Genomic DNA, 19,023 nt, shown 5'->3' with positions numbered 1-19,023 from the left:
TCATTTATTCCAGGCTCTTCACTTGAGAGAGAGAGAGGTATAAGGCAGCAATGAGGAGCTGCCAGAATACAAAAGACCAAATCTGCCTGGCATTTAGAACCCCTTTGCAGCTTGCATGAGTCAGTGCTGATATGGTGTGATTGATTGGACAACTTGTTAGTATCACAAAGAGTCCATTTTGCAAAGCAGACCATGGCCCAACTCATGGGCACAAGAGGTTTTGGTTGCTGTTTATATCTACTTGGGTGTGGACAAATCCTAATTATTCTTGGCATTAAGTGCAGACTCCTGAGCAAATGTACAACCATCTCAGTAGGGCTCCTTCTTTTGGCATAGAACTTGTGTTTTGTTCCAGAAATCTTCTACAAGTGGTGTTTGTATTCCCAACCTGTTGCAACTGTGGGTTGCTTGTTAAGACAAAAGTGATGAGAAAAGGCATTTTCCTCCCCTCTGGTTCTTCCCTGAGGTTTTCTCCTCCTCTTCCCAGGCACAGCCCTGCCAGACAATGCTCTATTCTCTCTGCTTCTTCTTTATCAGCCCCAGGGGAAACCCTTGGTAAGGGTCTCCTTGGACAGGTCTGTGTTCTTCAGCAGTCGATTCTCCTGCCTTGATTCTTAGTAAACAAAGGCACATTCACTCCTCTGGCCTCTTTCTCACACTGTCATTCTTCCCAAGCCTATACACTTGTGAATTTTTATACCAGCATCAATAGCCATGTCTCTCTTTCCTCTCTGTCCAAGAAGCAGGTACAGATGACGATGATGCAGTTTTGCTTCAAGTTTTTCAAACGCATGAAGAAGTGCATGTTATTTGTGCTGTCTCGAGCTGCATCCAGGAGAGGATTGAGCTGTGCTGCAGAAAATGTCTCAGGGCAACATGGGTACCGGTATCAACCTGCAGCCTGTATTCTGTATATAGATGCAAGCAGTCGCTACAAATGCAAATGAGACTGGGACATATGCAGTATTTATAGTAGAAAGGGTGTATTAATTGAAATGACTCAGAGACCTAGTCTTTCTTGACTACATTTTTGGTGATTCCTTACCTTTTTTGTGATGCTGTGTCTTTGTGGAAAGATTCAAGTTTGAGGACTTGTCGACCTGAACATCTAGGTGTATTTGCCATTGCTCCTAGAAATAATTTACTGTCTTTATATAAACTGAGTCCTTGGAGCTTTATCCGCATAAGGATAAAACTCCAAATGCTGGATTCAAACCCTAATCAGGTCATGAATGAAAATAGATTAGGTGAGGGGAAGACACTCGAGGATTTAAATCTTATGCAGTCTCTCTTATAACAGGACTTAAATAAATCCTTCTGGATTCCCTGAGGAGCTCTCAGCTTTCACTAGATGTTGACTTAAGTACCTTGAAACCATCCGCTTTTCCGACTTTTTAACCTCTTTCCATCACCAAGGAGATCCTGTTTGCTTTCTTCTCCCTCTCTTTACCCATCCTTACTGATAGCAAAAAGCAACCCCAGTGTTTGACTGTCTTTGCGCAGAGATCAGGGCTGGAATTACGCATGTACAGCAGGTTGTGGCTGAGATATACAGGCTGTGGGGGAAGCCTGTACAGCTCCTAATGCACACAATGCTTTTGCTGTAGCCCTTGCTATTAGTCACCCACTTGGATGAGCAATAAACTCTCCAGAAGTTTTCAGGCTAAGGAAAGAGAAGCGACTGGGCTGGGACTCTCAGATCCAACAACAGTGGGTGCAGCGTCACGTTGCTTGTAATTGTTCATAACAGTGGAATTCAAAATTAGCTCTTCTTCACATCCTCTGCCTTCTATCTCTGAATGGAAACAGGATTGCTCAACTTTAAAAGCGGGACTATAGAAAACAAAGGGAGTCAGGTATAAAAGTACAAGATTCTGGATGTGTGTGGGCCAGGATAATCAATATATGGTATATGATAACTCAGCAGTGGCACTTTGAAGATAGGGAAGGAGCTGAGGAAATGATGTGGTAACTTTGCTGAGGTACAGGAGAGGAAGGAGGATTTAGATAAACAGAAAAAGAGAAATCTGTAAGTTATTCACTGAGATACTGAAGGCAAGTATGGCAGTGGTGTCACAAGACTGTGACAACACGTTGTCAATGTGTCAGTTACATCTCCTCGCTGTAAGTGCCAGTATGTGATGAGATGAATGGTGCTAATTGCAGTGAGGTGTTGGGGGCCAACCATGGCCCAGGAGATGTGTGGTTCTCAGCCCTGCTCTGGGGGAAGGAACAGCAGTCTATTCCTGTGAGACCTAATCATCATGTTTTTCTGCCTGAAATGGTAAGTTTGATATATTAAATCACCGAGTTAGGTTCACTTTGGCAGGATGTTTTTCCCAATGATATGTTGCTTATCCTGTATTATCTAATGAGATCAGCCAAAATCAGTGTGGTTGACAAATAACAAAAATGTTAATGAAGAGCTAAAAAAAAACCTGTTATGCACCTAGACATCCTTACGCAGACAGAAAGGGCAATCAATGTCAAGTATTTCCAGACCACTGTACTGAGAGCCATTGCTTCTTCACCACTGAAGATCTCCAAACATATGAAAGCTGTGTTGTTACTTCCTCTATATGAGAACTTTGTGAAATTGCTATGTGTATTGTAAGAGACCCTTTCAGACCCTTTTCTTACTTAAACAAGAACCTGACTCTGACTCTTGGCTGCAGTGATCAGATTCTTTATGAAGCCTTTTAGCTGATTCAAGTGATTCCGGTTACAGATCGGATGGGATGAGAGGGCCACAGCAATTCTCCTTGTGATGAAAGAGAGATACCCAAGATGCTTTTGCTGTTACTCAAATGATTTTCTCCTCTTTTCATACTAAATTTTCTTAGTAGTTACCTATGAAAAGAGTCTGTACAGTGGCATTTTTCTTCGTGTATGTCTCTTGTCTTTAGAATGAGAAAATAATGCTTTACTTTTGTTTCTAGAACTATTGAGAAAGTTAATGACATATGAAAATGGAACATTAAGATTTTTTATTTCTATATTTTTGCTGTAGGCCCAGTGCAGATAAGAAAGGAGAAAAAGAGAACGATATTGTGTGAATTGATTGGTATGGGTCAACCTTTAATTTTGTTTGCTTTGTATTCTGGTAGCTAGAAAAGCCAGCTTGCTTCTCTTTGGCTAATTATGAAGTGAATCTGATTCTATATAAATGATTATTTTGAGTGTATGTATGTGGTGTGTGCAATTGTAACGTTCACATCTTTACAATAAGGCTGAGGATGTCTTTGCACAGTTACTGAGTGTTATTTGCCTAATTAGAAGGAAAAGCAAAAGAAGCAGTCAGCTGATGACTTACCCAATTCCTTCTGAAAACAAACCAAGAAGAAAAGCCCAACAAGCAAGCAAGTAAAGCAAAGGAAACATAGGTGCTGATGGCTGAGGACCTTTGCAGAAATGTTCACAGGTGTAGCGTTCTCCTGTGTCCATTCATCCATAGGCAAGGAGAAGAGGTGTAGAGCTGGGGAGAATTCTCCCATCCTTACTGATGTGCACTTGCCAGTGCACACCTGCATCACCTGAGGCTCAGCAGGCGCCTCCATTTCTTCATGTACTCCCTTTCTCCCCCCAGTTTAGAGTGGGGTTACTTGGTCGCTAATCTACCGTATTTATTTGTAGGTACCCAATTCTCTTCTGTTCTCTGAGGCATGAGTAATAATGGAGAAAATTAATACAAAGGATGTTTCTCAGAGTGTTGATCATGCTGCTTAGGAGTATACTACTTCTTGAGAAGTAGGCTTAACCTACTTTTGCAGAGAAGTCAAAAGAAGATGGTAATGTAGCCACAGAACGCATAAGAAACCAAGGGGCAGTTGTTAGGGAATGATACAATGAAGTCCTCTCAACTGGTTAATGAGATCTTATGGTGTTTATGTAGGCAGAATTTTAATCATTTCGATCTTGGCCACAGCCCCTGCTTTGCATCCTTCACCCCCATGTTCTCTTTTTATTGTTGTGTTCAAGTGCATCTCAAAATGCAGCTCAATTAATTTGGTGAAAATTGGAATAAAGTAAAAATTACAGTTTAAAAGGTTGCCAATTTGACACATCATAAACAGCTAGCTTGTCAGGCTTAACAATAAAATGTTGCTAAGACATCAGTGTGAAAGAAGATGCTGTGTATTAAGTTTCTGATCTGTGGATTCATGCTTACAGCTTTCAGAAACAACAGCTTTATAAAAAGCATTATAATTTCTGCAGAACAAAGAAAAATTATTTCAGTGCTCTTCTGTGTCAACAAAGAGTGATTTTCAATGCTTTCTCTCCATTCCTAATAAATAAATAAATAAGTTTCCTTTAAAGAAAGCACTGGATTGTGACTAAATACTAGGCTAGACAGAGCTACTAGGAAATCAGCAGGAAAAAAATAGGGTTTCTAGAAATTAGTTGAATTTATTATGATTATAAATTTCTCAAAATTAAAAAATAACACTTCTGGTTCTGAAATTATTCATGGCATGATGCTAATTCACTGAAAACTTCAGCTGTAAAACATTTGGTGGCTGTGCTACAATGATAGCGAAGGTGTGATCGTGTCCCCCTTTTATCTGGCTCCTTAATATTTAGGGCACTTAAGAAACTAGCCATGCTTAACCAGTCCCTACTGCTGGTCCTGTTATCCTTTGTGTAAACAAGCCATAGAGTATCTTCCTCTGTGCAAACCAGATCCTCAGGAGAGGGTCTATGCTGACTATGTCAATGATGGTTTCAGTATTAAGACACAAGGTGCAACAACCCTAAAGGGAAGGGTTGAGGAAACCCTTAAGTGAAAATACTGCCTAGCTCATCACCTCAGGTATTTGCCTGCGCTGGAGCAGCCACAGGAGTGAATTTGCTTTCTACCAGGCTTCCAGGTTTAATGGACCTTACAGGTAATTGCGTGTACAAGTGTGCACCATATATGACCAGCATGGCTGATGCTCTGATAAATAGTGAACTGACAAGTGGCAATAGGGGCTTGTTCACTCTGGCACAAGGGGGAAACTAACCTAAAACTATCATGACTTGGGTGATTTCCCCAAGCACTGAGCATCACTTCTGATATTTTTTAGTTTACTATTGAGATATAGAAGAAACTCAGGCCTTAATTTCCTTTTTTCTTTTTTTTTTCTTATGAGCACACTCAAATGGAATGTATTGATCTGCATTGAATGGAACGTCTTGTCAAATTTACAATTTTTTTATATGCCTGTAAAATCCTTTGATCTGATTTGAAGAATCCTGTCTCATCCTTATTGAGCAGAATGAGACCGACACATTTAATGCAATTTGATCTCCACTAGTGCCCTCAAATTATTATGGTTCAGATGTTGAGCACTGAAGAATTACTCTGCTGTAGACCTGCATCAGCTCCATCTATACATTTAGCAGAATGGAAATGTCAGAGCCTGCTAAGTCCATTATTGATTTGGAGATACTCCTGTGTCTTCAGCCAGTATTTTCTATAGAAGGGTGCAGTATTGCCTTGAAATGGGCATTTACACATGGATTGTGGAACCCTGCCTCTCAGTTGAAGAGTATAATCTACTAACACCTGCCCAAACTGGGCGTTTCCTGGGTAATCAAGCAATTTCCATGTAAGTCATTTTGCAGTGTTAGTATTTTCTACTCTATAGACAAATGATATGAGAGACAGAGGATGCTGTAATTTAGCAGAGAGCGGTAATGGGTGAGATTTTCTGTGAACTGCATGTGCAGAGCAATTATTTGTAGGGGATCTCATTTTTTCAGTATATTTTTCTAACAACTGAATGAAAAGCTGTTGAGTTGACGTGATTTTGATTAGCCTATGTAAATATTTATTTTACTCCAATTGAAAGAACAGCTCAAATATCAGCATGTTTGCCTGGACTGATTTTTATTATTTCTGCTTTCTGGGAGAAACATAAATAGATATTTGTGTTCCTTTGCTTCCCCCTCCTTTATCCTTACCCAATCTCTTCCTATCACTGTTGCTCTCTGTATTGTACATTGTAGCTCATCACAGTGAATCTCAGCGTTTGATGATGATTTAAAAATATCTATGCTTTTTATTCTGGGCAGAGGAGGCATTTGGTCATTGCAGTTTTATGAGGTACCTACAGGAATATTTTGAAGTAAAGATATATAATCCTAAGTGTATGGATGTTGTACTAAACTGTAACTCCTTCTTTTAACAGGCTGTGAAAGAAGAGACTTCTTTTGTAAATCCCAGTAAGACCTCCAGCCTGCAGGACCCTAATGTAAGGTCTGTTGCTTCTTGTCCGTAGGGAAATCAAATAAATACTTGATTTAATAAGCCATTTTCCAAACTTTATCCCAAGAAGTCCATTTACTCATACCCAAGTTGCTGTGTAAAGTTCATAAGTTCATCAAGCAATGACCCAAGGAGAAGATGTCTAACAGAAAGGGCTTTATCTTGTTCATAAGAATCAGATATAGCTGAAGAATCCATAAAATCTCAATTCTAAAAGTCAAGATGAGTATCAATATTTAAAAAATTGATAAGAGCAAGGTTAATAAAAAATCAAGTCTAGTGATTTTTCCAAGTATGGAAAAGCTTATGCAACAATGTCAGTGTTTATAGACTTTGGATTAGAGAAGTTTTAAGCATCCAAGATGGAATATCTTTGTGTTTGTCCTTCTTTCTGACTTCTGCAGGTATTCTAGTTGGGGAAAAAAAAAAAAAAAAAAGGTATACAGCCTTCAAAATAGTGACTCATTTGCTTATCTTACCAGGCAGGAGTGACTACTTCGGATATTACGTTTTTTCTGTTGGTAGAGGATATCCATCTTTCTTCTTTGGATGGAGAGAGATTATTAATTTTATTTAAATATTATTTGAATAGCACAGTATGCTGTCTTTCAGCAGATGATTAGAGTGGTGGTTACAGCATAGGTATTTGGAAATTGCCGCCATCTAAACGTATGGTAGTGCCATCACTTTGGACATCTTTAGTGTCAGGTATGGATTTCTGTCATTGCAATCACCACTGTTAATCAGCTGATTATGCTGATGCACATGCTGTATATATATGCTTGTGTGTATGTACTATATATCTCAAAGTACTAGTTATCTCATTTTTTAAAAGTATAACTTTCCAGTGTTGACTCTTCCTACTAAAAGGCATTTTAGCATCTTATAGGAAAGGCTGACTGAGTGAGCTAATGAATTATGTTTGACAAAATAAGTTATTTTGAACTCAGAACAAAACAGCTATAATGGTGAGAATGTGCCAACCCTTTTTTTTCAAGTGTGTACCCTTCCTAGAAGGTGATAAATTAGCAAGTCTCCCAAAAACATTTCATTCAAAAATTGCTTTCTGATCAGTTTATACTAGCAGAGATGCTACATTTGTGTAGTGAAAACAGTTACAGAGAGAAGGATGGTGAGGATTGTTGGTGGTGCTGAGGCAGGAGGATGATATTACTTTCTGTGGCAGTCCCTGGATTGTCTGCAGTAGAGCTATGAATCCCAGTTCTCCACATGTCTCATCTCAGGACATCCTGCAGAGATAATCCTTCTAACCTGGCAGGCAGTGACTTTCCAAGGGTCTGCAAAGTCTAGTTGGTATTTCAAATCTCTCATTCTCTTCTACCATTGCCATTTTTAGGCCACTACCACATTTTCTTAGGACCCATGAGAAAATTATTTGTGTATGTTATGCAGTGACGTGTTCCTTTGTTTAATAGAAATGAGTTTCACTTATTGTCTTTGCCATGAACACTCTTTGCTGAATTGCTGTCAGTTCCAGAAGGAGTTTGGGAGGACCTGGTTTGGAAGACAACTAAAGACTTGTTTTCTTTACTGACCTTTGTTGACCTTCTGCATAACATAGAAGAGGAAGACCTTTCTATTTCCCGTTTTGTGATAGATTCTCTTCTTCATCATGCTGAGCTGTAAATGAGTTGTATGCTGTGTGAGGTGATATACTCTTTAGCGTAAGGAAGGTTGGCAACCTGGCTACAAAGCTCATTTTGCTTTTTTCTTTTGCATATATCCAAGTTTATGAACTCATAACAACTCTGAAGGTCTCAATATGCAGCAGTCTGGTGTAGACGTGTCTAATATTTGTATCTAGTTTATGTCAAGTATTATTTCCTCCACAGTCAGTTGTGACAAATGAAATTGTATTGTTTTATTGCTTTGCGCCTGTGTTCTGGAGGTGAAAATATACAAGTAATCAATGCTCAGAAACAGACTCATTTTAAGAGCCTGCATTCATAATCTGAAGAATAATGCAAACAAAATACACTGCCTAACCAATTCTCTTTCTCCTTCAATTGACTCCCTGTTCTTCAAGGACATACACATGCCTGCATACAGCCAGTGTGTGTGACCTATTTGCCACCAGTGTCCTGTGTAATTTCTATTTTGAAGACTTGGATAGACAAAAATGAGACTTTGCTTTGCTAAGAATTGCATGCGAGTATAGTCAAGGGTTAGTTAATACTAGCTAGACAAGTCACCTAGGAGTTTTTCTGTGCATTAGTTGAGAAATATACAAATATCCTTTGTAAAACAACCCTCTTCAGGAAACATAATTTCTATTCTTGCAAGTACCCCTGAGGACATTCTTGTGTGTGTCTGTGCCTATAGAATAACATCTGTGAAAATGTTAAATTCTTCATACAGATAGGGAAATAGAACGTGAGGAAGAAGGGCAGTAGTGTTTGTTTGATTAAAAAATGATGCTCTCTTTGCTACCACCTCGTTCTCTCATCCATTGCCAGTCCGAAGATTCCACTTGTAATGATTTAACTGCTTAGATATGGCCTGCAATCCCCCTGAGCAATTATTTTAGCATCTGCCATGGCAAACTCAATTTGACTAACAACTGCTATAGCTCTTCATGGAATTAGTTCTGGTTCATCTAGCAATTACTCATATATACGGGTGGAATAACCATTTTTGCTACAAGCAGGTCTCCAGTCATTTTGTTGGGCACCGCCTCAGAATGGTGTAAAATGTTGCGCTTATGCTAAGCCATCGTGTATCTTTTGGCTTATTCACTCTTGTTCTGTGTCTGTTGGCAAACTGCATATCCTTCCATAGCAAGGTCATCACATATGGGCAGAAAAAGAAACATGCCTGATGTTGAAATTGCAGTAGTTTTACCAGTTTCAGGAGGACAAGGCTTTTGAAATTCGTTCTGTCAGTAGATGCACAGGCTGGAAGTAGAACATGTATCTCCTGATTTTCCTCATAATACCTAACATGTAGACATCAGATTAAGGCTCAGGAAGATGTGGGCCCACAGGATGGTACAGTCCTTTCTCCTTCCTACTTCTGGAAGCTGCTCGTTTTTATGGCTCTCTCCTCTGGAAATGTTGTTTTTATTCCCCCAAACTCTTCTAGTTGCTGGTTCCCATTCACTGAGGGAAAAGCTGGTAACTCAGTCAACCCAATACATGCTACAGTGTTCCAGCTTATGCCCTCTTTATTCTGCAGTTAAGGCCAAAATAGTGCACTATGAATTGAAAAATAGTCATGCATCTCCTTTGCTGACTCTGCTGTTTTTTGCTTTGCTGATAAAAAACAGGGCAGCAGATCTGGACAGTGGCAGTGCTTCAGCAGGATCCATCCATGCTGCACATGACAGAACCCTCAGTTGAAAAAAGTCAAATGAGAGCGATGAATACGAGACGAATTTCAAAAGCAAACTAAATAGGGGAGCCCTGAGTTATCTTGATAAGACACAGAAATCCTGCTAAGAAAAGTTAGAATTGTCCTTGTTACAGGTCTGTTGCAACAGACTTGAAAGCACATGGTTTCATCAATATCCAAATAATACATAAAGTGAAATACAACTCAGCTACAGCTGGAACATAAGAAATTTGGACAAGGCAGAGCATAATGCCGTATTACATAAAAGAAGAAATACCTGGGAAAACAGGTTATTTATTTATACCCTTGCATATTTAATTTTATTTTATATACTGCCTATATCAACTCAGGACGAAATACAGATAGCTTGCAATTACTACCTTGCATAGTGAAGAAAGCTTTCTTATGGCAGGTTGCAAAAATATGCTTGTGTGAACACTGGTCTAGTGTGGAATTAGCTGGGCCAGTCACTTTGCAGTTGGTGTTTTTTTGTTTGTTTGTTTTTGTTTGTTTTTAATAGTTCTTTTGAGATATCCTGTATATGAGAGTTAAGTACAATCTCATTTTAATCCTTCAAGTCTGGAGCAAATTTGATGAGAGGTTGCAAATTAATGCTTCCAGCTCACGTTCTCTGGCTTCATTTACTCCATAGAATTGGGAAGGCTAAGAAGAAGCTGTGGTAGTTCACAGCCTCAGTAGTGAGAATTTTGTATGCTCTTAGAAATTCAGCAATTTGGAAAAGTCATTGAGAGAGCAACACCCTATGGGAAGGGCCCAGTGTGCTGCTCCCCATGTGAAAGGAAGCAAGGATCTTGTCAGTTCCTTTTATGTACCAACAAGAGGAATTTGTCTTTCATGAGAGCTAGAAAAGTCTTTTCTGACAGAACGTTTTCTTCTTTAGTATCATGAGATCTATCATGGTACTGATTGGGCCAGAAGGGATTTTGAGGAAGTATCAAAGGTACTGCCTTTCTGTTGGAAAATTCCCAGCACTCAGCCACCCAACTCAGTGTCCAGATTGAAGGACAAGAGCTCAGGGAGAATTTTCTGATATCTAATGTAATTCAGGTCAGAGATTACTGCAGGTTCTTATGTATAGTTTTGACAAGGCTCTTATCACCTTCCTCCAATTGGATTTTATTATTTGATTCATTTAGCCTTGACTGATCAGGGTTCAGGCTATCTGCCAGAAAGCTTGTATAACGTATGTAAATATCGCAGAAAATATAAAAATTGTTGTCATGCACTTGATTGCTATCTCTAGTCACTGTTTCCTCTTGATCAGAGTCTGTCCCATCTTGTGAGGTTTCTCACCTGCAACATTATAAAGGGAATGTGAATCACATAGTCACCTCTTCACCTTTTTATAGACCTCACCTACTTCATAGTGAAAGGACAGGCTGCTAGCCAGATAACGTCCTGAACTTCCTTTTGATAAAATTTCTGCTTAATTGCCAGTCTACTTGATCTGTTAAATGCAATAAGCATATGACTACCTACAGAACCTCATCAGGAGAATTCCTTTCATGATTTCTCTCCTTGTTCAGTGTTCTGCCACACAGAAGAACAATCCATACAACTTCCCTAATGTCTGTGCGTGAACCTCTCCTGAAAACTCTTTTAAGTATCTATTTTCTCTCTGGCTATGACCACCTGGATACAACTATAATGTGTATGCGTGAGTGTATATGCGCACATTCATATACACTGAGATTGGCTATATTTAATTTAAAGGTCTACGTATCTCTTGTTTTGTTCTCTTCTTCAAACAGCTAAATATAATTCCCGGTATCACTCTGGTGCACTCATTTCAGGAATTTCTGCGTGTGGAGAATTAGGCTGATTTAGTACAGATGTTAGGAACTGTTGATACTTTGGAACAGATCAAAATATCAACTCTCATCATGCGTAGCCTGTTTGCCAAGACTAACTTTCATCTTGGGTCATGCCAGTGAAAATGTTAGCAGGAATACCTGGAGTTGAGCAAAGTTTGATTAGCAGTTGAAGTCAAATGTGTAAGACGTGAATCCTGGTGACAAGATTTGCTGATAATGTGCTTTTCCTTCATGGTTACTTGTAGTTCAGGAAAGTTTAGACACGTTACATCTCTATTTCTGGTGATATGGTTGAAGGTCTTCAAGAGTAGCTCAAAACAGGTCCATCACCAACACAAGATCAGGTCAGCTGTGATTTTGTATTGCTGAATTTTGAAACCCTATGAGGTTGAAGATTATGCAGCAAATTACTCATGCAAATTGCTGATCACACATTCAAATGCAAGTTCATGTATTTATGAGGTATGTGCCCAAGTTGTCAGCAAAGAGCCTTCTTCATCTGAAGTCCTCTCATTTTCTGATCAACTACAACAGTTGTTGTCTCTGTTGTGATTTGCTGCTGTGCTCCATGTGGTACATTTACGGACTGCAGTGTTTGTTTTCCCTTATAACATGCTTTTGGATTGTTACCAGCTCTGGCATGCTTTACATCCCACATGGTTCAGGATTTGTCTGTGGATTTCTTTCTGTTTAGGCCAACTGCTGCAGCACTCTTTGTTGATCCTTGTTATCCAAATTATCTCATCTTTCATAGGATTGCATATGATTGTGGGAGTAGGTATAAGCACCAGCTGGTGCTTTGTGCATTCATTTATTCCAATTTTCTTTGTAAATCTTTCAATCCAAAACCAAATTACACTGTTACATTAAGACTAATTACATTAGAAGCTGCTCAACATGTAATGTAAAATTAAATGTTATCTCACAGCTTGATGGTGCTGCGCACCAGAAAAGAAGGATGGAAAATATTAAATTAAATCAAGTTGTACAAGCTACAGATGAATGAAGAGAAGTAGTCTTAAGCACTCTTCAGAGCAGGGTAAGCTTTGCTCATGCAAATTGTCAGAATGAGATATCTCTGCAGTGGCTTATGCTTCTGATGTGCACTAGGCTACGAGATTTGCTGCTTTTCAGTGTGACACAGATATGTCCTACACCTTTTCTTACTGAAAAGATGTAAACATACATAAAACTGTAAGTATAAATGTATCATCAAAGGCAATATGTCACTCCAGGTATTTGGGGCCTTCTAGTGCTTTTCCCTTTCTACTTTTCCCTTTCTATTCAAGACTTCAAGACCCAAAACACAAATTTCATTTAGGAATTTCATAGACAAGCTGTAGTCCACAGAGCTCTGATGGTCACTGTATCCAACAACAAATCTTACAAAACTGTCAAATGACTTCAGCTCTGTAAGACCAGGGCTTTGACCATGGATAGTTTCTAAGAAGATAGTTTCTAAGCATCGCAGAGCTGAAGTTCTAGGTCATCCAGTGAGAGCTGTGGAGGATGATGTCCATGTTGGCATTTGGAAGCTAAGAATATGCAAATCACCTGGACCATTATGGGCAACTTCTGTCAAGTCAAGGAATTCATTTCCCTGAACTAATAGGCATGTACAAAAGAACACTTAAGCCAAAATTGAAAATGATAAAAAAATTATGAGCTTGGTCTTCCCTGAGATGGACTTCAGTGAATCCAAGCAGGTTTTGTTTTCATTGTTTTCATAGAATCACAACAGATTTAATTCAATGAGGCAGAGTTTAATTTTTTAATTATAAATAAATATCTCCTTCTAAATGTATTATGAAATGTTTTTGGAAAACTAAACATGTTATATATATATATGTTGACATTTTCTTAAAAAAATCAAAAGCTGATTTTTCAGTAAGCCTCCATCTTAAAAAAAAAGAAAAAAGTCATTTTCCAACTGATAAATTTCAACCAGCTTTACCAAACCCAATCTAAATAGCTAAATGCATATCACCTTGGTCTCATTCCAGTAGACATCTTAATGGATCAGCTACTCTGATGTTTTACAAGACAGAACAAGGATACTCAATCAGTGATTTCTGCATCAATTTCATAATTCAGACTGAACTCTTGCATACCATTTCCCTGCCAGTCTGCTTTAATGACTGCAGATAGGACACCTATGTATGTATTTTGACTTCACTGCTGATGTTAAAGACCTCTGTGTCTTGTTGCCTGAAGTCAGATGATGATGAATTACATTCTTTATCTCAGAACTACGGAGAAAGGAGTAGTACTCAGACCTTTGCTGAGGCAAAATTGATGAAATACCCCAGTCAAGGTACAAGAATTAAAAAAACCCACAACTTTATTCTGAAAATGTGATGCTGGCAATAGTTTTCAAATGTCCAGATAATCTTCCTGGGGGCTAAACATTTCTTCTGGAAAAAACTGGCCTTTCAGAGTGAAGGGACACATATTATTGTTTCCTAGCTTCAGATGGCTATAGCTTTGGAAAAGAAACAACTGTGTGAAACCCTTAGACTGCAGACTGAGAAAAGATTTGCTTATGTGTGTTTGCTTCACCTTCTAGGCTACGTCACTGATACATAAGAGAAGGCATCTATCAAATAGTTCTCTTCTTGTTTCATTTTTCCTTCTTTTTTCTCCTCGAGATTTCACAATGATGTTACTACTCAAAGGAATCTGTGAAGGCAAAAATCAAACAGTATTTTATTTTTCCCGTAAATTAGCATGCAAATACAAGTCAACTTTTATGCAGGTATGCTGTATCCTTGTAAACCACGGAACTGTTAACCTCTGCCTCTTGTCTTAGCAATTTTGATCTCTGTGGCTTTGTTGAAGTCTGCTTTTTTTGTATTTCTCAGCAGCTCTGTGTTGGGGTCTTTCTTTAGGACTTTGTTGGCTCAGCAAGGCATGCTCTGCTGGGGCTTTCAGTGCAGAGGTAGCTACTGCTGCATGCTGACATCAGTCCTGATAGTGTCATTCTCACCAAGAGGTGATATGTTTCTATGTGAGGTGCCAAGTCGTTAGTAACTCCATCTTAGTTCGGTGCCTTCATTTTTGTGCTGGAGTGGTTAGATACTGTTATAACAGAAAAGGATACTTACGAATTATGACACCGAAATTGAACTTTATAAAGGAATTATAATATACTACACTTTGTTTTTTCTTCTTTGAAGTCTATGTCATCTTGAACTACAACATTTCAGGTTTTGTTCGGGCTTGCAGAATTTACTGCACATGGGGCCATACACTACAAATGATCATATCACACATAATGACTCTCTTTAAAGAGGCAAAATTACAGTAAGGTTTCTCTTCAAGAAGCCTACTTTTTTTATTTAAGGTAATAGATTCTGGCTGTAGAATTCAAAAGATAACAATAGACGCCATTCTTCTTTAAAGTTGCTTCTTTTTCAGGAATACCAGTGAGATAGATAAGGCTCCAAGCTGATCAAGCTCAGCACCTCTTGCATCTGGTGTATGAAGTCAGGGTAGCAATGGTTTAGAATTGAGGAAGTACACTTGGGGAGAGCATACAGTGGAGATGAAAAAAGAGTTGTCAGGGATATTTTAGGCTGGTGTTGGAAGGACTACACTACCAAGGTTTTAACGAGCGTGAGAATCAATCTCTGCAGTAGGTAGAAGCAGTCTAACATTACATCTTGTGCTCATGGTAGAATAGGTTCAGCCAACCTCCTCGGATGGAGGCATTGCCTCTGCTGCTTTTTGTTCCAAGGTCAGATCAGTTTATGCACCAGCTAACCGGCAGCTGCTGGAAATGTGCCATTAAGTGGTACTCAGGTCTCTCTCAGGGGCCTGATAAATATCATCAGCAGATAATCGCTGCACCCAGCCTCAAACAAAAAATGTTTACAATAATAGAGTTTTTTTCTCTTAAAATTGTATCGTCTTTGCAGGATAAATGAGTGGGATGCAGTCACTTGTAAAGAAGGTGTGTCCTGTGGTGCTGCCTCTTGGCTTTTTCTTTAATTGTTCACTCAAACATGTACAGCATTCAAAGGGAGATAAGAAGATTTTGGATTAGAGAATAGGTCACTTGGTTCTTGATCACCTTTAATCACAGCTGAGTGAAATTTTTCATGGGAACATTTTTATAAAGGAAAGTCAGACTTAAAATGTCCAAACTTTTCACATATTTAAGTCAGTTTCCTTTCTGTTTTTTTTTGTAGTGATTATAAACTGCTTGAGCTACAAAATGGCAGTTTTTTTTTTACAGAAAAAAACAGAATTTGAGGGCTAAGATAACTATTTCAAAAGTCCTGCCTCCTCCCCTTTTTAAAGATTGTAATCCCATGGAATCAGTGGAGGTATACAGACTTCGTAAAATGAACTTTTCTGAAGGAACTGAAATGGTCATTTCCGTTTTTCATTTCTATTAAAATATCTGATTTACTTTCATCAGAGATTATAATGCTATCTTCAGAAATTTGGAGTGGCAATGAACTAGAAATAGATTTGTTACTGTGCTGTTTCCTGAGTCCCTTGATACGATGAGTGCATTGCTCATTATAATTTTTAAGCACCTTTTTCAGTGTAGTTGATATCACTGTTTTTACTCCTGCTTCCTTTAGTTGGTGAGAGAGGTGAGCTTTTGAAACTATCAGCATGGGAAGTTATTGGAGAATTGTAGGAACTGATCACTCAGAGCAAGAATCTTATCTGATATGTTTCTGAACTTGTGAGCTGAAAATAATGGAATTATACACATTTACACCCCTTGAGGATTTGACCATCAGATCCAGTCATTAAAAAGGTCTTCACATATTTATCCTACTTATGTCAAAACTTGAATTGAAAATCACTTTGGATAACACTAGCTTACATTTTTTTCAGTTGTCAGAAGCTACTTTTGATCTAGCACCAACTGTCTAAAGAGCAGTCTAACTGGAGCAATCATCCATTCCAAAAGCTTGACTTGAAAATATTGTTAGGGGCTTCCATCATGATGTTGATTCACAGATTTGCAAATCAGATGTACTGACTTAGAGATTAAGAAAAGGCAGTTTAGGCTCTTTTCTCTTCTTAACTGCCAGCCTTGGAAACTCAGAAAGGAGTCTGAAAATTAGGCTGGATTGTTCTTCATTAATCTGACCCTGAAACTAGGAGGGAATGAGCTCAAAGAGGGTAGATTTAGGTTAGATAGAAGAAAAAAATCTTTTACAGTGAGGGTGGTGAGGCACTGGAACACGTTGCCTAGAGATGTGGTTGATGCCCCATCCCTGGAGGCTTTCAGGTGAGGCAGGATCAGGCCCAGGGCAACCTCATCTAGCTCTGGTGTCCCTGTTCATAGCAGGGGGGTTAGATTGCACGGCCTTCAGAGGTCACTTCCAACTCTTAGGATTCTATGATTCTAATGAGATCTGAATTGTGTTGCAATCTGTACTGGATTCTTGAAATTAATGGGATCAAAAAGCAGGAAAACAGTTGACCAAAGTTTTTGCACGAGAAGTGGAATTAGTCGCATCTTGTTTATGATTTGCATGTCCTTAGTACTCTTGCAGAATTCTTTCATGTTACGATATGTATGTAGTGACAAAAAACACACAGGAAGCCTGAAAATATAGTCTGAAGGCTACGCCTTCCTACTGTGCTCAGTTGTAGCTGGACAACAGGTTCAGAAGTTATCAGATAATTAATACATTTTTAAGCCCACATCGGCATCAGAGGGAACTGCAATTTTGAAGATTATGTGCTTATCTTATTATGACTTTAGAAGAGTGATTTGCAAATGGACTCAAAAAATTCAACCCAAACACATAATTTTAGAGACAAGGTTGAATCACTTCTGCCAGTTTTACTCAGTACATGAGTAGTCCCAGTGGCAATCATTAAGGCTACTTAGGTACTTAATATAGTATCTGACTTCAGATTAAATTGCAGAAAACAGCCCACACGTTATTTGTTAATCAAGACTTTGAATTTACTCCTTCAATATTTGGCATATTTATTGTGTTTATAGCATTTCTAATACACATGCAGTATATTTAATCATAATGTGTTGCTTCACATAAAAATAGTATTTAAGTGACATGAAGAGAAACGAATTATCTTAAGTTCATGACCGAAAATATTTCTTTCCAAGGTCATGAAAATCTTGTATCCGAGTCTAAGTCAACTCTAAGAATAAATGGTTGAGCAGCAGATCCTTTTACGTGGGTCTCCTCATTCCCATTTCTGATCTTTGCTGGAGCTCTGCAGTTGTGTTTCACATTCATGAGCATCTGAAACATATTTCAGTTTTGCATTTATTTCTCATAAGTATATATTTTTTTGGATCAAATTCATTAGTTCATTTTCCTTGAACTGTTCTTTCCAATACAGTTTTTACCCAAAATTGAACATTATCCTTCGATTTTGAGCAGAACAGGTTTTGCAGTCCATAAAATTAATTTTTGCTAAAAGCTTTTTGGGTAAAAATATTTCTGACATGACTGAATAGCTGGGCCATTATTAAAATGTTGTCTTTTGGAAACAGCAACGCTTCCACATGGGCTTTTACATAGGTTCTGTATTTTTAATCAGCCACTGCTTTTATAAAAGGCGTGCAGTGCACAGGAGAGTGGATTCACATGTCCTTTTCTGTTCATGCACACTGGCCCGTGGACTATAAATGGAACAAAAGGATGAACTTCAATGAGCACTTGCCAATTTGCAAGATAAACATGTGTTGATGAGTTAGAACTTTGTTAACGTGCCTGAAGTAGTTTAAATAAAGACTGTGCCACATATATTTTTCTTGTTATTTTTAGAAGTCCAGCTCCAGTGCGACCTGAAACTACGCCATCATCTGGCCCTACAGAAAAGCAGGAAATTAAAGTTTCTCGTGTGAGGAAGTTAACAAGACAGTACAGCTTGTGAGTAACATATAACACTATCTTTTTGTGTTATAAAACACTATGTTTTTGCCTGCTACAGCTGTGAAAGAAGGAGATGCTAATTATTGCTCTAGCTATGCTTTCTGAAAGGCATGAGTGCAATTACATGATAATGATCTTAGGCTGATACCATTCCTTTCATCTCTGAGAATCTTAAAGCTTTTAATACTTGGTGAATTTGCCATCTCTCTGCAGTTACTGACTTCTGATGTGCAACCCCTTCGCGTTTTTTGGAGCTTATTGATTAGAAATTAAAAATCTCTTTTCCACATGAAATGTCAAAGACCTGGTGTGAGTTGGAGAAGGCTGCTCTATCTGCTTCATTACAATCCCATTTGCAAAATGAGGGAAACAGCCCTTAGCTGCTGGGTGTTCAAGTTGTGTTGAGCCATTCCCTCTGGAACGAGTGTCTGTTTCTGTCTCTCTCTCTCTCTGCAATTTTGTCACACACAGATATTACTGAGCGCACTACAGCTATGGCAGCTAAGTTAGCTCTCTTATTCCTGGCAGGAGTGATCTGTGCCTACAGAGATTTGGCATCCCATTTACGCCCAATTCATCTAATTTTAGAGTCTAGAGATAAACGTGGAAATTAGTGTGTTGAGTTGTCTTTCACATGAACTATCAAAACCATCAGATTGGTTCAGGTCATCAGAAACTAGAGGATTGAACAGAGTAGAAAATGAAAAAA

General features: G+C 38.6%; 1 protein-coding gene across 1 annotated transcript in view; it reads left to right on the top strand.

Annotated features, from left to right (window-relative positions):
- The window catches only part of EPB41L4B (erythrocyte membrane protein band 4.1 like 4B), a gene marked incomplete at its 5' end in the record, with an annotated part of 117,738 nt that overhangs the window by 65,332 nt on the left and 33,383 nt on the right, over positions 1-19,023 (top strand). Inside the window, 2 exons of the mRNA XM_031552800.1 lie at positions 6,174-6,241; positions 18,207-18,311. Of these exons, the coding sequence (XP_031408660.1) occupies positions 6,174-6,241; positions 18,207-18,311 (173 nt within the window). The remainder of the gene's footprint in view (positions 1-6,173; positions 6,242-18,206; positions 18,312-19,023) is intronic.

This window comes from Meleagris gallopavo, chromosome 3 (assembly GCF_000146605.3).
Source record: "Meleagris gallopavo isolate NT-WF06-2002-E0010 breed Aviagen turkey brand Nicholas breeding stock chromosome 3, Turkey_5.1, whole genome shotgun sequence".
NCBI classification, from domain to species: domain Eukaryota; kingdom Metazoa; phylum Chordata; class Aves; order Galliformes; family Phasianidae; genus Meleagris; species Meleagris gallopavo.
The sequence above is the reverse complement of the archived record's forward strand: the minus strand, read 5'-3'. Positions and strand labels throughout refer to the sequence as shown.